The 26,411-nt window shown below is 39.7% G+C and overlaps 1 protein-coding gene across 7 annotated transcripts; it reads left to right on the top strand.

Moving 5' to 3' along the window:
• Positions 1–1,139: 1,139 nt before the first annotated feature.
• On the top strand, positions 1,140–26,022 carry LOC101468934 (engulfment and cell motility protein 2). Of its 7 annotated transcripts, none has more exons than XM_076883935.1 (23): positions 1,140–1,271; positions 6,388–6,452; positions 6,638–6,736; positions 7,384–7,424; positions 8,181–8,253; positions 8,333–8,383; positions 8,984–9,153; positions 9,657–9,756; positions 10,165–10,316; positions 11,877–11,955; positions 14,020–14,055; positions 14,394–14,444; positions 15,169–15,291; positions 15,675–15,794; positions 15,911–16,015; positions 16,107–16,215; positions 16,399–16,535; positions 18,597–18,760; positions 19,960–20,072; positions 20,160–20,267; positions 20,420–20,502; positions 20,612–20,689; positions 21,474–26,022. In XM_076883935.1, exons 3-23 carry the CDS (start codon positions 6,659–6,661, stop codon positions 21,672–21,674), a joined length of 2,172 nt encoding a protein of 723 aa, XP_076740050.1. In that variant the 5' UTR covers positions 1,140–1,271; positions 6,388–6,452; positions 6,638–6,658; the 3' UTR covers positions 21,675–26,022. The 7 variants fall into 7 exon arrangements, with proteins under 7 accessions (XP_076740050.1, XP_076740051.1, XP_076740047.1 ...); XM_076883936.1 differs by having other exon boundaries at positions 6,388–6,457; positions 10,165–10,310; XM_076883932.1 differs by having other exon boundaries at positions 6,388–6,457.
• Positions 26,023–26,411: the final 389 nt, after the last annotated feature.

Raw genomic sequence — 26,411 nt, 5'->3', positions numbered from 1 at the left:
TGATTGTGTGGATAGATGGATGGACGGTAGTGGAGGTGACAGAGTTCAAGGAGGATCTTTGCACTGTCATGACAACTATGTTACCATCACATTTGTCCAGGTTGCTGCAGACACAGATGTGCTTTGAGCGGTCATGGGAGACATTCAAAACCGTGAAACAGCAGAAGCGTGAACATACATGGTGCACAAGAGGAACAGAGATCTAGGATTCCTCTACACTCGTAGAAAGACCTACAGCAAGAGAGTTCAACTCCTTGTCTGTGTGGTGTTTGCATGTTCTCACTTGTGCCTAGGTGGGTTATTTGAGGTTTTCCAGCTTCCTTCATTCCTCCAGAGACATAGATTTTAAGGTTAATTGGTGATTCTAAATTAGCTGAAGGTGAGGTGTATAAATCCTTGAAGTAAATGTGTGAATGTATAAAGTTTTCTGGTAAGATTAGAAGTGCTATATGAAAGCAAACATTACATTTGCACGTGCAATATAACTGAAATCAATGTAAAAATAAACTGATAGTTTAAAGAAATTAGGACACATTTACTCTGAGCTGACTGCTAAGATCAAAACAGATGGAAAAAGGAGTTGGTGAGGTCATAAGATTGTTAAAGCATCTGAGGTGCCTTCAGTGAGTGATGAAATGTGCAAATCCTGCCACTTTCTTACCACTGCTACTGAGTTTGCAATAAGCATCTTTTTTTATGTTTTGTGTTGGTTAATGTTGAATTAAAAAAATGATTTGATGATATAGCAGTGAGGATGGCATTTAAAGATTGTAGTACTTGTTTAAAGTAAATATCCCAACAATTCCAGAAAGTTCCTCCTATTTTCACTTTTAATGAAATCCATTTAAATCATTATGGCTGTTTTTTTTCCGTGTCTTGGGTAAAACAGGGCATGACGTTGTGTAAAAACAGATGGTCTTCTCCAAGAATAATTGGATCTTTTAGGTTTTAAAACATTCTCCCCGCTCTCTGAAACTACTATTAAAGATTTATAATGTATTTATTAAAGCCAGACCATTTATCCTTTTCTAAATTGATCTGTAATTAACCATTCGGTAGCTATCCGGACCACACAGTGAAATATGAACAGTATGTAAGGGTTAAAGTGAGACGCCAGATAGAGAGTGCACAAATGATGAGGAGCCTGCCTCATTTGCAGACGGTGACATGGTGTCCCGCCTACAAGGCGTGGAACCGCGTCTCCTTTTCACGAGGATTTCACTGGGGACAGAGGGAGATACCGAGAGCACCATCGATGGCCAGGACACGGGGTGAGTAGCACCAAGTATGACATTAGCAGATAAGTACCCCTCGTTAAAACCCTCCGGCGAAGCCGGTGAGCATCTTCTGCTCGGGTGACGGGCTGTATCCTGACTGCAATGGAGGAGGAGACGGGGACAGGCTGGGCTGGATGATTGAATAACACTAGCCGCCTTCTGAGGAATAACGGTGGTGCTCACTGTAATAGCGAGTAAGTTTGCTATTAATCTGAGGCAGAGAACAGCAAGAGACGTTAGCTGCTGTTTAATTAAAGAAACGACACGATCATGAGTTGTGATTGATTACGCTAAACATCACAAGGTTGCAAATGCAGCCTTTCAATGCACCAGTCGGTGGGCTTCAGTTAACCACAGCTCTGATCCTGACTAATCGATCACCAACAATTACGCTTTAAACATTTTAAGTTTAAGTTTCTGATTAAACAAGCGTGGATGGTTATATTAATGATGGCTGAGAATGAGCTGCTAAGAAGACATCAGCCTTCTCAATTGCCAGAGGATGACTGTTATCGCACTCTGGGCTACCAGAAGATAAATTTGCCTTAATTGTTTTTTGTTTTTGTTTTTTTAAGAAAAATTACCAAGGCTGTTTTTTTTCCTGAGACAGCAGCTATCGTATAACCAGAAGGGGCGCCACTGCGCACGATCAAGTAGGCAACTAGCTGTCATCAAAGTTAGGCGCTTCTCAGTTTTTCATGTGTGAACCCGTTTTTTAATGCCCACCGGCCTGGATGGGAGCCCCGAACCACATTTAAAACCACAGTAAAATGGCGTCAGAAACATCCGGGTCGCGGTGAGAAGTAGCTGGTGGCGCCGGGGGGATACAAAAAGTTGGGAGTCTTTTGAATTTAGGCTCCGACCACACTGTTGGGTTTCTTTTCAGGCTTGAGCTTCTTAGCAGTAGTTGCTAAGCTACCACCACAGCGCGTGCAGCCAAATAAAAAGCTCCCAGTGCGCGCGGCAGCCGCGAATCCAGTCACACCAGCCAGATGACAGGCCCGCAGAAAGTGGAAAGAAAATAGTTCCCATCGCTTTTCATCAGTATGTCTGCTCTGTGCACAGTCACCAGAAATGGACAAAACCAGAAGGTATTTTGAAATGTCGAGGAAGGAGAAACACAGGTGTAGTCACTGCATAGTCCTGTGGGATAAAGTAAAGGGTATCGATCACAAGTAAATACAGTGCCAGTACTGCCGATACCGATACTTTTAACTTAGAAATGCAGCTTATGTAGGGAAGAGCAACGTGTCATCACTTATGAGGTGAATCACCATCAGTTTGCAAATTCTGAGCACATTTTAATCACCACTGTGATTTTTACTTTCTGCAATAATTAGTTAAAAAAATAAAACACACTTCATTTTTTATGAGGACCTGTGATGTAAACGTGTCTGTTTCTAAAGGACTTTGGTTCAACTTCTGATGTCTAAATGTCCTATGGGCTATAAATAAAATAGATGTGACATTCGACACAAAAACCGTGACATATTTTATAATATCCCCAAAATAATGTATTTAACACAGTTCAGCGGGCAAAATACTGAACATAGAGGTTAAAAACAAAGTATTGATGCTATTGTGCTATTATTAATTCAATACCAATACCAGTGTTGGTATTGATACTTTTTGGACCAAGCTGCCTACCTCTAGTGCACCTCTGGTTCGCTTGAATGACTAAGTTACGCAGATCTATAGACTATTCATAGAGAGCTTATTAATAACAATTGTCCACCAATGGAGATTATTTACTAAAAACACAAACCTTGTCTACAGAATATAATTGGATATGTTTAGTAAGAAAAGCACAAGGGATACCTGATTTTAAATTCTGGCTGAAAAAATGCATTGTAACTTCTTACATTTACAGAAATGTATCCTGAAATATGCCTGATATCAGTTGGTTAGTTACAGTAATCTTTGTCTTTCAGGGAACAAGCAAATAAGAACAAATATTACTCATTTTACTTTTACAAAATGATAAATGACTCTTTTACTAACCATTATTGCTCATGTTTCTGTTGTGTTTCATCACTGGCTGTGGTTTCAGTTTTTGACCTAGCTGTTTATTTACATAAATATCTAATTGGCCAATCACATTGCAGCGTCTCCATGCAGTTAGACATGTATACATGGTCAAGATGAGCTGCTGAAGTTCAAACCAAGGATGAGAATGGGGAAGAAATGTGAACAACTTTGAGCGTTGTTGGTGTCAGACAGCCCATATGACACCAACAATGCTCAGAAACTGCTGATATACTGGAATTGTCCTACACAAAAATCTCTGGCGGCTTACAGAGAATGGCAGCTCTCTGGGTAAAAATGCTTTATTAAGTTTAGATGTGAGAGGAGAATGGCCAGACTGTTTTGAGCTGATAGGAAGGTAATAGTAACTTACTTACAACTCGTTAAAAGTACAGTAAAGATGCAGAATAATGTCTTTGAACGGCAACACAACATGTCAAACTTTCAAGCAGATGGGTTCTGGCAGCAGAAGACCACACTGAGTGCCCCTTCAGTCAGCTAAGGACAGAAAACTAACGCTACAATTCACACGAAAATTGAACAATTGAAGATGGGAAAACATTGCCTGGTCTGATAATTTCTGTTGCAACATTCAGGTCGTAGGGTCAGAAATGGCATAAACAACATGAAAGCCGGGATCCATCCTGCTGTGTATCAACAGTTCAAGCTGGTGTGATAGAATGGGAGATATTTTTTGCCTACTTGAGAATTGTTGGTGACCATGTCCATCACTTTATCACCACAGTGTATCCACATACTGATGACTGCTTCAAGCAGGATAAACTAGAAGCAGTTCAAGAAACCGGTTTCTTGAACATGAGAATGAGCCCACTTTACTCAAATGGCCTCCACAGTCTCAGTCCAATAGAGCACTTTTGAGATGTGGTCATAGATAACGTCAATATGCGGGCCACAAGTTTGAGACCCCTGGTTTATAGTAACAGATACTTTTTGTTTGTGCAGATATTTAGCCACATGTCATTGCTGAATAGGGCTGGAGGCTGGACTGGGACAAAAAATCATCCCTGGCCGATGGCATAAGTTTGATTATGGATATTGAAGCAGTCGTATTGCAGCATGTGACAATAATTAAAAGCTACGCTTTAGCTATTAGTAGTGGCTCATGGTCATTTTATCCGAATCCTTGAGTCTCTCCCTTTCTAAATATGTCCCTCTATGTATTTTCTTACCACGTTAATTGAATTTTCCTTGTCTCTTCCTCACTTCTCCACAGCTGGTGCTAGCAGCAGTTAATTTGCTGTATCTATTATTAGTTTCTTTTTATTGTCTTCTCTCAGCTCCACCATCGCCACTTCTTCCACACAAAACTTTTTCTACAAGCTGCGTGAGCACACAGCGACAGTAGGGGAAGAGCTGGTCGTGTTAAGAGATTTGACTGGGAGATCCAGTGTCAGTAATAAAAATGAACAAATGGATTGTTGTCGGCGCATCCCAAAAGTGCGTCGGCCCACCAGGAAAATGCCCGGTATGCCAGATTACTGGTCCAACTCTAGTGCTGTACATCAGTACAAGAACATGTGGAAAATGTTTTTACTATATTTTCTTTGTAAGAGAACAGGCCTTTTAGCAGATATTAGAGATCAGAGATTATATAATGGACAGTCTGCAAAACCAGTATTCTGTCATGTATTATTAATTTTTCCTCTTTCTTCATCATAATCAATATTTATTTTAGGCATAATTCACTCAGTGGTATTTTCAGACTCCACTGATAACTTGTTTACTTGATGTAAATGTTAATGCTGTGCATCAGTCTGTTAAGCTGTGTTCTGACACTATCACAGTTGAGTGATCCCCTGGTCCAAAGATGAAAGGATTTGTGCATGCTAATTATTTAAAGTACAAGAGCTTAAATCTTTATCCCAACTTTGATCAGGAGAAACTGGCATCTGCGGTGCAATGATATACTGACAGCTCAGGCTGCATTCTCTAAAGAATGAACTTAAACTCAAGAACAAACTGCTTTATTTCGTGACTGATCAAAGGAGCACGGTGTCAGACATCACATCCACTGATCATATAAAATGGCAGGCAAACGTATTTATAGAACAAACATTCAAACTCTTCAGAAAGACTGTGCTGGAAATATCACTATGCTGGTAAATCTCTAGGGAATACAGTTGTTGGTTCAGTTCGTTTCACAAAGGTTTGTCTCCCGTGTAACAGTAGGGCAGTGCTTTACTTCGCAAATGAGTAGCTGAGCTTTACAAAGCGCTTTGTATCCTGAAAGCACCCTGAATGCAAAGAGCCATTTGGGAAACAGCAGTGTTTCTTTTCTTTACAGCTGTCTCCCAATCAGACGGCTTTTCCTGCTCGCCTCGTGTCTGAGCAGAGGGGGATATCGGTGTGTTGCCAAAGACCGGTCCCTGCTGTGCTCTTCCTGCTTTTGTATCGTCAAGCTTTTTCTGTTGCAGATCGTGAAAAATATGTTTAATAAACGTCGGTGTTCTGCTGAAATTAGGTGTTAAAGGTGAGGCCTGACTAAACAAGAGTGCAAATAAAAGTCAGAACAGTTATAAAAACTGAATTAGGCTACACGAGAGTGAGCGTTATAAAGGAATTTGAGTTCAAACGGAGCAGATGGCCAGAAGGTAACAGCCCATATTGTTCCAATTAATAACCATTTTCCACACAGTTTTTGGATTCGTACAAGCTCTATTTATCTTTACTTCTTCATTGCCAAAATACAAAATGTGAAAAGGAAATAAAAGAGACGTTTTCAGTAATAACTAAACTGTAATAATTTACCGGTGTAATAATGTTTTTGCATAGAGGGTGCAGAGCGAGCTGGAAATGAAGGTAATTAGGTTATGCTTTGCAAATAATATGCAGATATGTCAAGGGCAACATAATTCAGCAGACCAGACTCAGCTGGCAGAAAGCTTGACCCAGCCGAGATATTTATGTGACTGTGTGTGTGTGTTTGTGTGGGTGGTTTTGTGAAACAGTCATGCTTATTGATCTGTTCTCTGACAGATTCAGTTCACTGAAGAGAAAATGCAGCAACTGAGCGAATTGAGCTTTTGGGTCTGCATGACCAGGCTGTGTTTTTCTATGTTCACAGGGGAGCTGACACAGAGGTTTATGCAGCAGAGCTGTGACAGCGACTGACGCTTTCAACAGTTATCAGTTAGGTGATGTACAACCCTAGATTCATACTAATATTCTCATTGTCTGACTCTTGAGCCACATAGCTCAGTAAGGCAGTTCTTTGTATTTTTAATCATCATTTATTTGAAGAGTAACATTTAAATGTAGTGGTTCAGAAAGTCTCTGAATGACTGGTGTTATTTATTTTCCTTTTTTTTCTACAGGGTGCTAACAAAAACACGGCCATGCCTCCCCCATCTGACATCGTGAAGGTGGCTATTGAATGGCCTGGTGCCAATGCTCAGCTAATAGAGATGGACCAGGTATGCATGAGTACGACAAATGACATAAATCCTCACAATGCCTCTAAGAACTTATCTTCCTCTAGCTATTACAGTGAATCATTCAATTCAGTTCAGTTTTATTTATGTAGTGCCACAACAACGGGTCGCCTCAAGGCTCTTTATGTTATAATGTAAAAACCCTACAGGAACAGAGAGAGAATCCCAACAATCAGATGACTCCCTATGAGAAAGCACTTGGCAATAGTGGGAAGGAAAAACTCATTTTTAACAGGAAGAAACTTCCAGCAGAACTGGGCTCGTGGAGGGGTGGCCATGTGTCATGAGTGGTTGGGAGGTGAGGGGAGGAAGACGGGCCAAAAGACACACTGGAAGAGAGCCAGAGATTTATAATAACTAATGATTAAATGCAGAGAGGTGTATAAACATGCGTGGGCTGTAAAGAGTTGAGTGAAGAATAAACGAAGCGCATAACAGGAAGGGGAATAACAAAGGGGAGGAAATTATGTGCGGCTTTAATGTGAAAATTTCATGTATGCAAAATACGAAAGTACCCCAACTGGCAGATTTGATAGATAGTGCCATGTGAGGAGTGATGATTCATGATTCCTTTAAGTCCTTTAATGTTGAATTTTTCAAGTCTGTAAGTTTCTTTCCCCTCTTTGCAGAAAAGACCTTTGTCCTCAATAATTCGGGAAGTATGTGATGGGTAAGTATTACTCCTGTATGTTTTAATTGTTTCCAAAGGTATGTTCTGCAGGATTACTTAAAATATTTGAGATTTATTTAGTTTCTAAAGTGGTAGCTATAATGAACTAGACTTTGGTGATTAGTAGAATGTAATTATAATACTGAAAGCTTTATTACAGATAGCTCAATCAAATGGAAGATCTAAGGAGCACATTAGTTAACTAACTAAACTGTAAGAAGCAGTGAAAGCCCAGAAAAAAGATGAGACATGTCATTCTCTTAGATCTGCGTCATGAAAGTCTATGTGGAAAAGCTAAACATGAGAAAATGCTTATGATGACCACACTTAGTGCTGTAACACCACACATAACCCGACTCACCTCTTTCTAACCCCCATTGTTGTGTTTGGACTTTTTTGCACCTAAGTGATGGCTATTACAGATTCTATCCCACCCATCCAGCTCTTAGCCTGGCTCCATCTACCCACTGCCTCCTTTTACCATCTGAAACAGAAAATTCTTTGCACTTTACTGTAAACACCCACTGAGTGATTCTCCTCCACAGCCTCTCGTGTTTGCTGCTCGTGTAAATACAACTGCTGAAGGCAACAATCTGACTTCGAGCAACCTTTTGTTCATGCATACCAGAGTATGCTGCATTGCATTACATTTCTACAGTGTGTTCTACTAATTTTCTTCTTTATTTTCCTAGTATTCAAAACTGATATTGGATATTAATTCTTTAGCAAACATTTTCTCTCTGCTTTTGTCTCCAGCTGGTCTTTGTCTGGCTCAGAGCAGTTTGCCCTGCGTTATGCTGATGGTCCTCAGCTTTATATCACTGAGCAGGTGAGCTTCATTGTTTTCTTCCTAACCTTGAGATGAGGACTTTATGAATTGATACTGAACTCTGTTGTAATCCTTTCAGAGTCGTGGCGACATCAAGAATGGGACCATTCTTCGATTAGCAATTTCTCCTGTAAGTGAAAAATGTGGCATTGAAAGTGCCATAGCTATACATTTGCTGGAGAAGCGCTCTCTTGTGTGACAAAATAAATACAAAAATATATTAAATGCTTATGTTTTGCATGTCTTATAAGGTGCACTCACTGTTAACAATAATAGCCATTACTACAAACATTAAATCAGCCAATCACGTGGCAGCAACTCTGTGTATTCACACATGTAGACATGGTGAAGATGACCTGCTGAAGTTCAAATGAAGCATCAGCATGGGGAAGAAAAATGATTTAAGTGACTTTGGATGAGGCGTGGTTGTTGGTGCTCGACAGGCCTGTTTTGAGTATTTCAGAAACCGCTGATCTTTAGTTATATAATAAAAGCAAGGTGTACCTAAAAAAAAAAAAAAAAGGTTAGTGTATATATCTTGCAGTTTATAAGACACTGGTCTCATAAAAGATCACATTAACATTTGCTATTGTAGCTAATAGAAAATTATTAAAATGTATTATTCCACATGGGCTATAAGTTTCTCCATATATGTTTACAGTAAATTCAGTGACCTGGACAAGGTGATGAAGGTATCATGACACTGATTGATCGTGTTTGTCTCTGACAGGCTCGTGCTGCTCGCCAGCTCCTGGAGAGGATCCAGTCCCATGGCATCGATGCTCGCCTCGAGGCTCTGAAGGAGCTCGCCAAGCTCTCTGCAGATCCAACCTTTGCTGCAGAGTTCATCAACATGGAAGGCATTGGGACGCTGGCTCGTCTTGTGGAGAGCGGCACTCAGTGAGTTTCTTTACCCCTCAGCCATTCAAACTGATACCATTGGTGACCTTGTTCTTAAGGTCAGAGGTCAGGTTTTCTGAAAAGCTTATACTACTTGATACTTGTGAAGGAGGTGATGTAAGATTTTGAAATTGATACCATAGGTGCATCTGACTGTGTGTTGTATCATCTTTGTTGAATTTGCAAAGCTTGGCATTGCTTAATGGCAGTGCTGTAAACTGCTAAGGCTATTAGCAATTTTTAAAGAACATCAGTTTCCTTTACTTTTGCTGCTTCCCTCTAAATCCACTACTTGCACTTTTAAGCTCAGTTCACATTCATTTAGTGATTTTATTTATATACTACAGTTGGATTACTTGTGGAGGTCAAATAAAGCCACTTAGTCAAAAAGATAAGTTTTGGCTTTTTAAAGTCTGCCCTCGTATCAGGATTTCTGTAAAGTTAATCTAAATGTTAACGTGTGATCTGAAAGGCCTGCCCTGACTGTACTTCATTCCCTTCAGCTTTGGTGAAATGTTGGCCTTCACTCTCACTGCCTTCCTCGAACTAATGGATCATGGCATTGTGTCCTGGGACCTTATCTCATTGTCCTTCATCAAGCAGGTACTTCTTCCAACAAAAGAACAATTCATAGGACACATTTTTCATTTCAGTGAAACACCACTGTACAACTTTCCACTTTAAGAAAACAAAACTAAACTTCAAGTTCTTCTTTCTTTGACCTCTTTTTCTACACAAATGCCGGAAATGTGTGGGTACTGTTGCTGAGCAACTACTCACATAATTTGGAGCTCATTCTGTGTTTATGTAAATAGTTTTCTCTGGAAAACTTCATCCAAGCCTTGGCAGCCACTTGGGAGAATTTTGCAGAACTCTTGATTTTGTTGTCTTTGTACTGGATAAAAATATTCTACTAAATTTTTATCCAAATGCACCAAATAAACCAAGAAATGAAACAAAGAAACAAAATTTGTTTCTCTGTGTTAACGGGTTTTCTCTGTGCTCACTTAGATTGCGGGCTACGTCAACCAGCCGATGGTGGACGTGTCCATCCTGCAGCGCTCCTTGGCCATCCTCGAGAGCATGGTTCTGAACAGCCATAGCCTCTACCATCGGGTGGCACAGGAGATCACCGTGGGACAGCTCATCGGGCACTTGCAAGTGTGAGCACACACACACGCACAGGGGCTTCCTGCGCTCTGAAATGGGGGAAAGTGGAGGGTATAGGAGTGTGGGGTGACTGGATAGAAAAAGTTGCTGTGAGTTTTGTTTCTGTTTCTGTTTATGTGGATGGGTATGGGTGCACAGGCGATTCCAATCAAACAGCATTGCTGTTATAAGATTTTTGTTGTTGCTGAGAACTCCCATGAAAAGATCAAAACCAACAAGTTAGGAGGACACAAAACCCCCCAAAAGGGGGTCGAACACAGGACATGGAGAAAGCATACAACCTGAATACACAGGGTGGGCAGGGTGACTAATTGGGGGAGGGGGTCAGGGAACACAGAGGAAGGAAAACAGCTGAAGAATCACGCAGTAAGTAATGCTGAAAACACCATGAACCAACCAAACTAACCAAAACTCAAAGAACTCCTAACCAAGAACCTGACGCATAGTGGTGATGGAAACTACTTTTACTGCATGTATCAGGCTGCCAGTTTCGTTATAATCAGATGAAGGAATGCCTGGTGTGAATGTTAGTGGTGACATTAAGTAGTTAATTTGCTCTGTTTGCTCAAGTGTACAAGTGTCAAACATAAGGCCCGGGGCCCAGAATTGTCCCGATGCAGACCTTTCACTTAAGAAGAAGGCAAAGAGAGCATAGATTTTCATATGTTTTACAGCTTTTCCTACTGATAAAAACCTGCTCCATGGCCATTATTACTGTTCTCACAATTTAACCCCAAACACTTGGGCTTAATTCTGTTTCTTACATATATCTCAGGGATTAAATGTGTAGATGAACGTATTTTCACTGACAGGATGGGGAATTTCACTGTTCTGGCCCATTTAGGATCAAAGTGGGCTGTATGTGGCCCACGATGTAAAATGAGTTTGACATGCCTGCTCTGGTGAGTTTTCACAGCAGCACGACTACATATGAGTCACTCGCAAAATCAAATCAAATCTCTGTGCTAGTTATAATGATGATACATTTTGTGTTATGAACAACAGTGGAGCCCTATGAAATAATGAAAATGAATCTTCTTCTTTTGGATACTGCCTTTAGGGGGCGCATCATCTGCCTCCATGTCACCCCTGTCTCATCCTCCTCTCTCACACCAACCCTCTGCATGTCCTCCTTCACTTCTTTCATGAATCTTCTCTGTGCTCTTTCTCTTTTCCTCCTGCCTGGCAGCTCCATAGTCATCATACTTTGTCCAGTATATCCATTATCCCTCCTATGTACATATCCACATCATATATGCCTCACTAATAATATTAGGTATAAGATCAAAAAGCATTTTCTGTTACGATAAACTCAAAGTTGGTTTTGGTCTTTTTATTGGAGTAAAGCCAAAGTTTAGAAAAATGTCACATAACAAAACTAAAGACTGGTGCAAAGAAGACGCTTCTAAAAATCCTGCACCCATCCCAGGTGTTTGTTTTAATGGTAATTAGACTATTTTTTTATGCAGTTAGCCTGTAGTTTTGTTCCTGTGTGGAGATTTGCAGAGCATGCTACTTCTAACTGGTTGTTGCGCTGCTGGATATTCCTTCAGGTCAAACCAGGAGATCCAGACGTACGCCATCGCTCTCATCAATGCTCTCTTCCTGAAGGCACCAGAGGACAGACGGCAGGTCGGTGCACTGCACTAACAGCACAGAGACAAGGACCGACCTAACAGACCTAACTGATATACTAATATTAAATCTTCATATTTCATCCTAAAGAAACATATGTCTACATAATAGACATTGATTCATAACATTTGTGGTGTCAGAGACCTCATGACAGTGGCTCACCGTGGTTTCTAATGTGCGCACCAGTAGGCCAATTAAAGCTAATTTCACGAACAGACGTCTGTCTGCCAGCTGTCACCCTGTGGATTCAGCCATCGCTGCAATGACAGTCTCACTCCAGATACTTTCCTTTGAAGTTTGTACATTTGTTTTGCTGTAGTTTTTCCAGAGCAGCTCAGTGAGGTTAACTGGCCACCCATCTGCAAGCGACTGATGGTTGTTTGCGTCTTTTAGAAAAAGAAGGCAGAAAACAGAAAACAATGAGTTTTAAGAAAGCAGCTTCTTTCCATTTAAGGACTGTTCCCAATGTTATTCATGTGTAATATATCACATCACATTACATTGCATTTCTATTTCTATTTTCAGTTTTTAAGTTGATTCAAGGAGATTCGAACAAAAACAAATTGAATCTCGAGTATTTTTGTTGTTCAGATAAATGTACAAATACCGAAGATGGAAGTGTTTCTGTCCCACCTGTCACCGCCATCCGTCCTCTCTCTCCTAACTCCAGCATGCTTCAGAGTTTAACCTTGTTTAATACACCTTACATGCAGTTGTGTGCTTTTCTAAATTATTGTTCTCCATGTAAACTTTGATTTGCAGTTTATGCCAGAAATTGTATTGTAACATAGAAAACACAACATTTCTTGAAATAATGTCCTATAATAAATGTAGTAGTACTTACAGTATGTAGACGTTTTCTACTCGGTTTGAGCAAAACACTTTCTAACTACAGGCAGTCTCACAAACGCATTCATGATCTTAACCTAACAGTCACACACTCAATTGGGCAATTTGGGGTACTTTGAGATGCATACTAGAGGAGCTGGGGATCACACCTCAGGCCTTCCAATTAGTTAAACAACTTGCTTTACTTCCTGAGTTACAACTCTCAATTAAAATGTTTTAACTAAGCCAAAGAATTTAGATAAAACTAAAAAAAATATTACTTGTTGCTGTCCTCTGTTAGTACAAACCCTCCATTTACACAAATCGACTATATCTGTTTACATTTTTTAAAGGATTTTTCAACAGCAAAACATGACACCTTACATTTTTTAATATTACATTTTTAGTTATTTTTAGATTTAGTGATTTTAATTGTTACTAAGGCTGTGCAGCTGCAGATTTGCAACACCTGGTTTATACTTAAAGTTTCCCAAATGCAAAGGTGCTAAAATCCTCAGTCCTCATTCAGCTTTAAAGTTCTAAAAAATTCAAGTGTACACTCAATTATATTTAATCTCAAGATAAAGTATTTTCCTTAATTTACTGTGAAGTGCACCAGTTTTGTTTTTGCCGTAACAGGAAACGGTATGCAAAGGGCTTTTAATGTTCATTTATCTCCAGTTGCTGTTGTTGACCACTGGAGGGCGAAGTGATTATACTTAGAGAAACAGCAGAAATGCATCCTGTGTTTAGCTCGCGCTGTGGCATTACAGTAATTACCGTCTAAATGCCAGTTTTCACCTCATTTAGCAAATACGCATAAAGTAGCACCTCAGCTTTTAGATATATAGATCTCTCCGCATCAGTTTTCGATGTTTTTCTTTTTTCTTATAAAAGAAGAGAGGCAGGGAGGAATCAGAAGAGACTAACATGTTTACAGTACACACATGAGAGCAGCCAGTAAGCCTCAGTGATTTGCATGTTTAACGGTAGTTCTAAGCATCATCCTGCTACTCTGTGGGTTGATAAATCCTGCCGTGGGTGATGGTTTATAAACGTACTTTACGTCTGGTGCATTAGGTGATGTGTGACTGCTGATTTTTATTTGATGCTGTTTCATGTTCTTATTTCGTTGCATGCTGTGACGGTGATGTATCTCATGGTCCATGTGCGTGCACGTTTTATTTCCATTACTGTTACACCCACACTACTCCTCCCACTCTGAACCTGTAGGAGGAGTATACTAACCCGCTGGAGCAGCACCTCACCGTGAGTACACATCCCTCTTTAGCTCATATCATCTTTTCCACCTCTCTTTCACTGTCTGATCCTTTCTGTGTCATGGAAAGCCGCTGCATAAACCCTCAAATTAAGCCAGAACCATAGCTTGCTGCACCAGCAGACAGACTTGTCACCGACTGTGAGATATTTTACAGAAGGTGCGAAGGCAAATGGTTTAAAGCATAGATCAAAATCTAGCTTTAGATTATTTCTCATTTATCCATAGGTCGATGTCAGTAAAATTATCATTGGGTGCGATTCTAGTTTGTAGTAAATCATCTTTCCTAAATTGATTTTTGTGGAGTAATGTCTGTCTTTACCCTCAGGAAATGGCAAGCTCTTTGGCTCAGAAACACCTGCGCTCCATCATCCTCAATGTGAGTATCAAGTCATCAAGTCTGAAACTCAGACACTAAAACGTAGCAGAGCTTTCATTTGATGGCTGTTAAGCTTTCCAAGTACTTTAAACAATTCCCATTGAAAGTGTCAGGAACTATTTCCAATAAAACTCCCGAAAACCTTGGTGATACACAATACTTGCTTTCATCCTCCTTTGAGACTTTACAGTGTTGGCGTTTGGTGATTGTTTCGACCCTTGAACAAAGAGCTGGTCACAATTTGGAAACTGGAAAGCTTTACTCACTTGCAGGGCTGTGACACAGAACCAGCAAATGTGATATGGGGCCAAGTCTATGAAGTGGAACAAAATCTCCTCTGAAAATGATTCCTTTTGGCATTTGTCTGAAAGCGCCTGGTTGAACTGGCTGCAAATGGCTGCAAGTTAGGAAGTGCTGCACTCAAGCCTCCTGGAATAAGGAAATGTCCTAGAGCAGCTCCACCATTGTGCTCTTTCATGCACTGTTAGTGTGACCTGGTTATCCACTAGATAAATGTCTGTGCTATTTTATTTTTTATTGTTATTTCAGACAAATTGTAATCATGGTGCTTATCTTGCTTCTAATTAGAAAAATAATACAATTCATTTTTGTTATATTCCATCAGTAGCTTTGGTTTGTTCTGCTTCATATGATATGCTGCTTGTTTACAAATTTGCAGCCATCATAAAGGCTCAGCTAAAATCCCTCTGCTCCTCCTTTCCAGCACGTCATCAGAGGAAATCGACCAATCAAAGCAGAAATGGCACATCAGTTATATGTGCTGCAGGTGTTGACTTTTAACCTTTTGGAAGAACGGATGATGACAAAAATGGATCCCAATGACCAGGTAAAAAAGTGGAATAATGAATTTTGTGCTCATTTCCATGTTGCTATGCAGTGGTTTGTGTGATTTGAATGTAAAGTAATCTGATCGTCTGGAGCATGTTTAAAGAAGCAACATGTTCAGCTGAATGGAAACAGCAGGATCCTGAAAAAGTGTAATTAGAGACACCCTTCTACCAGTGACGTGTGCACTGTCAGAGCTGCTTTAAGTGTAACAAGTGGACCAGAAAATTAAAGTTTTCCTGTATTTTTTTCCACTGCTTGTTTACAGCCATTCACTCTCTGCCGATTGACTTAGCCTTTTTGCCTTTTTCATTTCATTCCTTTGCAGCTGTGTGTTCCTGTTTATGCTAATATGCTCCAAACATGTTATTTTTTCTCTCACAGGCTCAGAGAGACATCATTTTTGAGCTACGCAGAATTGCCTTCGATGGAGAAAACGACCCCACTGGCACAGAGAAAAGAAAGGCCATGTACACCAAGGATTACAAGATGCTGGGCTTCACTGTGAGTCTCCGCTAGAGATTTCAGTTTCTTCTGGAATGATCTGGAGGTTGAAATCGACCCAGTTTGGTGCAATTCTTTCTGTCTCTTCACTCACATTATCTCTATTTAAAATGCAGAACCACGTGAACCCAGCTATGGACTTTACCCAGACGCCACCAGGGATGCTGGCTCTGGACAACATGCTGTATCTAGCCAAAGTTCACCAGGACACGTACATCAGGGTCAGTGCTGGTCTCATGCATGACTTTGCCGAGTTTACAGAGCCACCAAAGTCTTCCACAACACGTTAACACGTTTCCCTACTCATGACAGATTGTTCTGGAGAACAGCAGCCGAGAAGATAAACACGAGTGTCCTTTTGGTCGCTGTGCCATCGAACTTACTCGAATGCTGTGTGAGATACTCCAAGTTGGAGAACTGCGTAAGCAGCTTTGCATATGTTGCTGTTGTATTTCAGTGTCACTCTATCCCTTAATGTTTTTTTTACATTTTTGTTAAATTTGATATTGAACTTGCTCCTCGATTGCAAAATGGTGTGATATGGAAGAAGTGTGTCTCCCTCATGCTTCATGTTTTTCATTTAGAAATCTTTTCTTCTGTGTAGCTAATGAGGGCTGCAACGATTATCATCCCATGTTCTTCACCCATGACCGGGCATGGGAGGAGTTTTTCTGTGTCTGCATCCAGCTGCTTAATAAAACTTGGAAGGAGATGAGAGCCACAGCTGAGGACTTCAACAAGGTCAGATATTAACATACACAACACATTTACATGTCAACATTTCCACCCTAGACAACCTTTTATATCATTTGAAATAGTATAAACCATACTGCCACATGTTAGACCATGTGATTGATTGATTGGTTTATAGATGGATGGTGCAATGGTGCAAGCCTTTTCGTAGAGCCACTTATATGACAGCCATTACAAACCCCAAATACTACCTTTTCAAACTCTGTGAACTATTAGTATAGTTAATTGTGTGTAATTAAACTAAACACAGATAATATAGTCAGATTGTTTGAAGTTCCTGGGAATAATTGAAATGGAATTCTCTGGGTTTAGTTTAAAATACATGTTTAATTATATTTACGTAAATTTAACTTTATTTATCTGTGTTGTGGAGTAGAGAGAGTGTGTGACTCCTGAGGCTCTGCCTCCCCTTCTATTTGTATTTCCTATTCTACTGCTAGAAACTCAAAGAAACACAAGTAAATCTGAGCTCTGAGACTAGAGTGCTTTCTTTTGGCTAATATGTTATTGTAAAGTCTTTAAGATATCACCGTGCCGATCATTTGATCTGATCATGTGAAAATGAAGGCAAACTAATATGGGAGAAATCTGATCTATTTCCAGTCCCTTTAGACTGATTATTTTCATGGTAAAACTTTCTTTGAAGTAGAGTAACTCCACACTCTCTCATCCTCACCTGTAATCATGCACCTTGGACTCTGCACTGTTACCCGACACTGCTCTACACGACACAGCTTCAAGTTACAATACTGGATTAATTCAGTCATACGTATTCAAATACATTAAGTTGGTAGATAAGAATATTAATGTGTTTTTTGTATCGCTCTCTACAATAATAAAAACGTAGTAGCTTGACCACAGTCTTGTTATATAATATAATTAATATTGTGTTGGTTGTCAACCCTACTGAGTGAGTTTGTGTTTTGAACAATGTCACTTCAAAGTGCTGGTGCACTGCATTCAAGCTAGAAATACTCAGCAATGGAGGGAAATAAAGAAGAAGCAGAATGTCTGTTTGTGTTTTGTCTTTATTTGATAGTAGCAGTAGAGGTAGATGGGAAAGTGTCGGAGCAGGTCATTTTCGTACACGCCACCAGTCGATCACAGGACTCGGCTGCTGATGCTGCTCTCATCCATGTGGTTGGTGTGGATGCTAACTACTTGGTTTGCCTCAAAAACAGAAATTGTTCAGGAATGTGTGCTTTGATTTTTGTAATCAGATTCACCCAAACAGTGAATATTCATGACTTTGGTGATCCCCACGACTTTCTCTTTTTTCAGAAGAACACATGAATTCCTCTCTGTTGGCGAATCATTTTGGCAGTTCCTTAACTCAGTTTTTTCTCTCTCCATCATTAGGTCAAGAATTTTACTTTGTACAATATGTCGGCAAAAAATGTTTGTAAAACATAGACCTGTCTATGAGCCACGGCTGTACTTTCCTTCATTAGCTAATTTTCAAGTGGTAATCTGAAATAATTAAGTGCTAATTATGGAAAAGTCACCACGCTGACATAACCTAACTAAAATGATGATTTAACGAGACGGTACGATTGTAAACACGAGCACTCAAATGTCATACCAAGTGCAGTGATGTTGAGTACAGTAGGTGCTCATCATTACCAAATACACCATCCATCCAGAGCGGACTGTGTTTGACAGGTATCACTGTGAGGAACATCAGGCGTAACACTGACACACAAAACTGTAGCTGCTGTGTTCTGTAATGTGTGACCGAGCAGCTCACTGGAGCAAACAGTTGAAAGGTTTTCGGTTTATTAAATAATGCATGACAGTTACTACCTCGAAAGACATTTAATGAAATGAACAGGGATACACAAAGCTGTTTTGTGTATAGAGTGCTTTAAATATTAATACCTTTTAAACATATTTGAGTCAGCAGTTTTAGCTTCTTCCCTGGGGAATGAGGGTTCATTAAAAGCCAGTGTTACTACTCTACTGTGTACTGTACCCATGTTAGCATTCGGGAGAGTATGTCATCTTTTCTTACTCGTCTTTTGTGTGTATGTTTGGTTAAACCCTCACCAGGTGATGCAAGTGGTCCGTGAGCAGATCACCAGAGCTCTGGCCATGAAACCGTCATCCATAGACCAGCTGAAGACTAAGCTGCGAGGCCTCAACTATTCAGAGATTCTGCGTCTGCGGCAGTCAGAACGAATGAGCCAGGATGATTTCCAGTCTCCACCCATCATGTCAGTTTGTGTCCACACTACTTTTCTTTCTCATTACCTGCCTTGAGAATGTGGCTGTAATTTTTTTTTTCCCCCTTTGCTTCGCAAGTCTGTCAGACTGTTGTGGTGTCTGATCCTAGAAACACCTGCTGCACTTGGCGTTACTGCAAAGTCAGGGCGAAGGCAGTTTTGAGTTCTTTGGGTTGTGTGTACATGTTTGGACATTTTAGGACACATGTCAACATGATAGCATTAAAGATATGACCATGAAGCTTTACATTGTTGCTGCTGATGACAAAATGAAGGTCAAGAATAGGCGGGTGCTGGAGGTAAACCTCACTCGCATAGTGTTTCCCAGAAGAGGCATCTCTTTCGTCTTTATCTGGTGGACAAGCCAACTCTGTTTATAAAGCACTTTAAAAACAGCAACCACTGTCTGAAGTGCTAAACATAAGAATAAAAATACATTATAATAAAATATTTAATAAATGGAGAAAAAAATTGGCTCGAAGCCGAGCAGAGGAGGTGCGTCTTAGGAGCAAATTTGAAAATGGCCAGTGAAGAGGCCGGTCCGATGTGTAGTGGCAACGAACTCCACAATTTGAAAGCTGCACCTGCAAAAGGCTTGTTCCCTCTACACCTCCACGCACAGAGTGGAAGCTGATTGGCTGAAAGACCCGGCAAGAAGAGGATTGGACTGCAGTAATGGTGTCTGTATTGAGATTGATAGCGTGGGAAAATGGTAGTGATATGAAGAACAGACTAGCAGCTGAACACCCAGGAAAGCAGGCAGATGAGTGATTACAGATCTTCCTTATTGAACTTCAATAAGGAGGCACAGGCTTCATTTTAAAATGAACTCAGAGCAGTGAAGATAAAAGAGGAGTAATGTGCTGACTCTTCCGTGTTCCAGTTAAAATTCAGCAGTTGCACCAGCTTGAAACGAGACAGGGAGCACTCACCAATGTACAAAGACAGAGCTGTGATAAAGGCATGGATCACTGTTTTAGAGTGACCCATGACCCATATAGCTGCACTGCTCTGACTGTCCAATCTTAAGTCATTCTCTGTCCTAAAACCCATGTTTGTCACAGTAGGTGCCACTGGGCCCACGAAAACATGGACTTTCCCACGATGCTTGTGTACTCGGCTGTGGTCGCTAGAATTTGAGGAGTTTTAAATCATATCCGAACTGTGTTCTTTGCGTTTTTGTGCTGCAGTGAGTTGCGGGAGAGAATTCAGCCCGAGATCTTAGAGCTCATCAAGCAACAGCGACTCAACCGGCTGTGCGAGGGAAGCTGCTTCCGTAAACTGGGCAACCGTCGAAGGCAAGGTACAGTACAGCATCAGAGCAATCGCTTTGCTCTTATGAATGAGCGCTGATTGTAAACTATGCACCTTGTCCCCTTCTTTTATCTAGAAAAGTTTTGGTTCTGCAGACTCTCTCTGAATCACAAAGTGCTGCACTACGGGGACTTGGATGAGTCACCTCAGGGTGAAGTGCCTTTTGAGCTACTCAGTGACAAGAGTAAGACACTATAGTGGTTCCATCTGCCTGATAATAAGTCTGTCATAACACAGACAATGACACTGTCACCAGCGGAGCACGCCGCGTCCGTCACAAGGCTGACCTTAATAGGTGAATATGATTATGTGTTTGTTTCTTCTGTTTTTCCCCAGTCCCCGTCTCTGATATTAAGTCTGTGGTGACAGGGAAGGACTGCCCTCATATGAAGGAGAAAAGTGCTCTAAAACAGAACAAGGTAGTGTCATTTTCTTTCTTTTTAATTGCCATTCTAGTCTCATAGCTGCCCTTTAATTCTGTGCTGCCGCTCGGTGTAGAAACTCTGTTTGACCTGCTGATTCCCTCAGGAGGTGCTGGAGTTGGCCTTCTCTGTCCTCTATGATCCCGATGAAACACTTAATTTTGTTGCACCCAACAAATACGAGGTAAGCTCATATGTGCACGATAACACGACAGCTGTTCTTCCTTTTGTTTGGCACATGTGAAAACTTAAATCCGCACTGATTAGTATTTCTATTATTAAAACCTGGTTGTTTGTGTGGCGGGCTTGGAAAGAATTAGCTTTAATTCCCCCTGAATTGCACATCCTTGTGGAACACTTTAGCATCATTAACTTCTTTACTTTGTTTTACAGTCAGCAAATCTACTGATTTGCCTTAGTCTCACAGCTCTCATCATCCTCATTTCCAGCGACAGCAGGCAGCTGAATAAGCTCTGACAGATTTGCTGTATGTTACCTTCCCAGCACTAAACGGCAGACAGATAAAGTTAGCAACCAGCTGGTGAACACAGCAGCTAAAGAGCCAGATATTTCCCTTGGCAATTGGTGTAAAGCAGAATGTGAGTTAATATTGCACTTACTTTTGCCAGGTGGATGGAAACACTTCCAAATGAAGTCCAAGTTGTTCGGTGTTTGCCACTTATGTAAACTGTCAGCTGTTTGCTAATACATTGTCTATATTGACTTTAAAATGTGATAAAATGGGTGTTAATGCAGGTTTTTTTTATTATTGTAAAACAAAAAAAATATTTCAAAAGTAGCGTAAGAGGCTGGTCCGGGTGTTCGTTGTATAACTTTCAGCTAAAAGTCTAAAAGCTGCTGTCAGAAATCAGCTAATATAAAAAACCAAAAAACTCTCCTTGGATGTTTTCCCTCATATAGACTTGGCTGTGTTTCACCTTCATGTTTCTGTGTGTCCATATGTGCAGTATTGTATCTGGACTGATGGGCTGTGTGCGCTGCTGGGCAGAGAGATGGGCAGTGACCTGACACGCAGTGACCTAGATACTCTCATCAGCATGGAGATGAAGCTCCGCCTCCTCGACCTTGAGAACATCACGATCCCGGAAGCGCCGCCTCCTGTGCCAAAGGAGCCTAGCTCATATAACTTCACCTACAACTACAGCTGAGATGTGTGTGTGCGTGCGTGTGTGCGTGTTTGCAATGCATGCATGTGTTTGTCAAGGACGAATATGCTCAATTTTTTGATGAATTTAGCGAATATGTGGAAAAGGCTGATTTTTTTTTTTTTTTTTTTTTTTTTAAACATTTCAGAACCTTGGAGGCTTTTACTTGTTTGTGACGCTGGATAGGAAAGATATGTTTTATCGCCTGATAGAGAGGTCAGAAGTCAGGGTTTGGTAGAGAAATGTTCTCCCGGAAGAGCTGAAAGAGATGAAATGAGAGAATCTCATCTGTCGGAGCGTTTCAAGCAGACTGCAGATTTTCTCTTCTTGTTGTTTGCCATATAAAGGTGGACATGAACACCGATGAAAAGATCAAAATCTACAAATGAATGTTTACATTTTAGTCCAACTTGAAGCATGAGACACTTGCCGTTTCCACGGCAACTAAGAACGAAGTAGCCAGTTTTAAATACTGTGTTCACTCCGATACTGCCTGCTACTCCATGTGTACAGATGTACAGTACAGTGTAATCACTTCCACACCGTGCTCCTCATCGTGGTCTTATTAATATTAATATATCTCATATGCAATGGATTAATTTAAAAAGGATTAGACATGTGAGAAAGCTTGAGATGTAAGATGTATAGCGCAGAAGCAGGTAATGTGTAACGATGTTCCCTTATTCACTTTGTTTTGTTTGTCATACATGGGACAAAACGTTTATCAGTAGGAATTATAGCTTTCCAGAGTCCAAATGATAATATAGAAAAGAGATGGTGAGGTGTAACTAAATTTAAAAAATGTTATTATAAAAGACCAGAAAACTGACGTGTGGTTACATTTGGGAAGTTGGAATATTTGCATTTAAGCATTTTCTTTTTCTTAAGGGTGTCGGGTGATTAATTATTCAACCAGCCATTTCAGCTCCACACATGATGACACAGTCGTATATCTGTTGTGGCTTCAGTTAACTGAGTAGCATTGATGCTGCTTCTTTCTTCACACCACTACACTCTTTTCATAGGCCTGTTACGCAGTGTGAACGTACTCTACCATATAAAGGATTAATGAAATTGTTTAAGTGTTTCTTGCCAAATGTAGGTGTCTGTAAGTGTGTGTCTGTGTGTGCAGATTTTTTAAGTCTGTGTGTGTTTTTGTATGTTGAGAGACTGAGGGCAAAATCTCTATATTTAAGGTCACGCTGCTTGTTAAAGTCGGGGTCAAAGCCCTGACATCAAACACAATTAAAAGACATAAATCATGTGAACTTTTTTTCAATCATAGTCACTGCATTGCCTTATCATACGCTCATATGTTGATAATGAAACACTACAACACACTAAGATATGCTTATATATCTGCTCATATGAAGAGTTCATAAGTGTTGTATAAGCAAATAATTATTTATAGACACAATATAACACACTTCTAATACTATTTCATGTCCACATATGTTAATAGTTACAATACTGTGCAAAAGTCTTGAGCCATCCCTCACTTCTTTATATGGACCCAGACTTGCTAGTCATTTTTAAAGTGGTCTTGAGCAATAGTTCTCCATCCTTTCTATCTTTGTCTTTTTGTTAATTTTCAGTCCAGTTCTTGCATGTGAGCATTTTCAAATTAATGTTTTCTTGTTGTTTGTGAAGCCACTTAACACCAACTTTTTAATAATTTACTCATAAACATTAACGAAGTCCTAACTCAAGGGATAAACCAGTATTGTGTCTACATATAACAGACAGCTTAACAAAAAAAATCAAAAACATGTTTATCCTCAAAAAGCTATTCGCCCCCAAAATTGGCATATTTCAGCATGGTACAGTGTGCGCTCTTAAAAGGACACTGGATAACAGCAGGGGCAGGCCTAAAAAAACCCCAAAACTGTCTACAGCAGATCAACAATGTGTGAAACTCATGCCCGTAAGAAATAAAGATTAAAAAAATTAGTCCTGCAAAGACCGCACACATCTATTGATCCATCTACTGTTCACTGAAGCCTCAATAGCAACTTAACGGCAGCTGAGAAAAGGTTGAGGCATGCCAAATTATCAAAGAACTGGACTGAAAATCAGTGGTGGTTCAAATATTTGTCACTATATATGGTTGAGGTCAGAACAAAGACACAACAGTGAGTATGGGTGAAGTGTTGGGGATCTTATCCAAAAATTCTGAAGCATGAGTGGAGAAAAGTACCGTCAGATTTTGATCCACCATGCAGTACCATCTGGAAAGTACCTGATTTGACTCATTTTTCATTATTACATTGATCCCAAACACACTGCCAATGCAGTAAAAGCTTTGATGGAAAAAACTTTAATGGAAAAAACCCTGTGAAACACTATCAGTCATGGATTGGCCTACCCAGAGTCTGGACCTCAGCATTATTAAAGCCCTGTGGGATCATTGTGAAAGATAATGAAACAAAAACCAGCCAACATCCAACCAGAACTTTGAATTACCTTCATGAAGCCTGGAGAACTATTACTGAAGCGTACTTAAAGAAATTACCAGTAAGAATTTCTAAGAGATTTCATACAGTGTAAAAGAATAAAGGTGATCATACCAAATATTGACTTTAAAGCTTGTTAGAATTGTACAAACCCTGTTTTTGCCTTACATGATGAATTTCCATGTATGTTTGCACAGGTTTTAAATCACTTCTTTCCCATATTGCAATATAAAAAAACGAGTGCTCTAAGACTTTCAAACAGTATTGTACAAAGTGGATTATAAATCCTCCAATTACTGTTTACATTTAGTGTGTATTATGTTGAAACTATCGGATTATCTAGGCTAACACTTATGTTATACTGTGTTGCTAAAATGTTTTCAGTTTCCTAGTTGGTGACAAAGACTTTAGTCAACACTTGCATACTGACTTAAATCAGCTACAGCTCCATTATAATTTATTATAAATAGCTTATTGATTTACTGTTAATGCAGTAAATACATACAGTTATTAAGAACTTTATTTGGAAAGTTCATCCTACAGAGTGTTAAAAAAGTGTGAACATATAAGTCATGAATTAATCAGCATTTGGAGCTTTGATTTCCAACTTTTTATCAAGCAGTGCAAAGGCAAGCAGGAAAAACAAGAGGACATAAAACACAATCAAGTGCACAGAAGGAGACTAAAACAGAGCGGCATCTAGTACTGCTCATATATCATAGTGAAGTGTGCGGCATTGTGTGTGCTTTGTACACAGTGGTAATAATTACAGTATTGTTGCTTGATGTCATTTTCTAATTTCCACATAGTTTCTGGTTCAAAACTTTGTCTTCTGAACCAGAACTAATTACTTGTGTCATTTGTTAATGCAGAGTAGAATTATATTTTTGTAACTGATCGTACGATTTTGTCAGTCTTGAAGAGAATGGGAACTAACAGTGGCATTTTCACTTCACGTCAGTGGGTGGGGTACATTCAGCATGTTCACGTCACACTGAAAACACATCACATAATTTAGGACACCAACTCCAGCAACTTCTTATGATGTCAGCTTGTGAAGAGGTTTACATTTGAGATTTTTTCTTGTTGTTTTTTGTTTGTTGTTTTTTGACCGATGCTGAAGGATTAACGGGTTGATTTCGCTGGTTAGTGTTACGGTGAGCCAAAGAGTTCAATTCGAGGCAACTAATGAAAACGCAAGAACGCAGGCAAACTACTAAAAGATTTTTCAGCATTTATCAATGTGAGAAAACAACCACCTGCTGAAATGCCGTCAGAATAAATGCAGAAACCTGGATATAAACAGAATATGAAACTGTGACACAACTTAAATGACACTAACATCATCTTTCACCTTCAAAAGCAACAAGCTACGGTATGCTCATCAATATTTAATGATCCCTAAAAAGATTTTCATTGTATTTGCAGCGGCCTCTGTGTATCCTAATGCATGAGTAATTGCTATCATTTTTATTATTTTTGCTAAATCTGTCAGATTTGAATATTTGATGAATATTTTCTAAAGTTGCTCCAAAGTAAGTTGCAGTATTTTGAGCTCTCTGGGCTTCCGTACACTTTTTTTTATTTCAGAAAGTAAATGGACCATTAAGCTGTGTTCAGAAATCAGCTCAAACAGGTTGGCAACGACAACATATTACAGGAAGTAAAGGAGCATTGCGTTGGATGTACAGTTTGACTTTGAGGTTTTTGCATCTGGCTCTCTTTTACATGACTTGCTAAACTATTTATTTACACTTGGTAGTGACAGTAAAGAATGACAAAGTAACATAAATTTAAAACATGGTATACATATGAGTCATTGTATGTATATACAGTATTGTGTTGCCTTATTGAAGAAATGTATTATGTTTTGTGTGAATAAATGCAAACTAACTACTGATGAAAGTGGGTTTTTTTATTTTAGGTGGGAAACTGGGGTTTGTGTTTATAAAATATGACTAAATTAAAATATTGGGCAGTTTATTAGAGCATATAATAAAAAGTAGTCTAAGATTCACATATTAATATCTCTCAAAATGCAAGACTGGCTGTAACATTCATGGTAAATGATATTGGTTGATTTATTGGTTTTTTTTTTTTAGCTTTAAAGATTTTCTTGTTTGAACTCTTTGTTCACTGCAACATCCAGTCAAAGTAAGCTAAGAAACAACAAGCAGTTATGACCAGTAGATACTCCAAGCTATATAAACCTAAAGGTGCTCCACCAAGTCAGAGAAGCAATGTTATTACTACCATAAAACAGGACATGTCGCTGCAAATTGTTTGA

Source organism: Maylandia zebra, linkage group LG5, assembly GCF_041146795.1.
Source record: "Maylandia zebra isolate NMK-2024a linkage group LG5, Mzebra_GT3a, whole genome shotgun sequence".
Classification (NCBI taxonomy): domain Eukaryota; kingdom Metazoa; phylum Chordata; class Actinopteri; order Cichliformes; family Cichlidae; genus Maylandia; species Maylandia zebra.
This window is presented reverse-complemented; position numbering and strand designations above follow the sequence as displayed.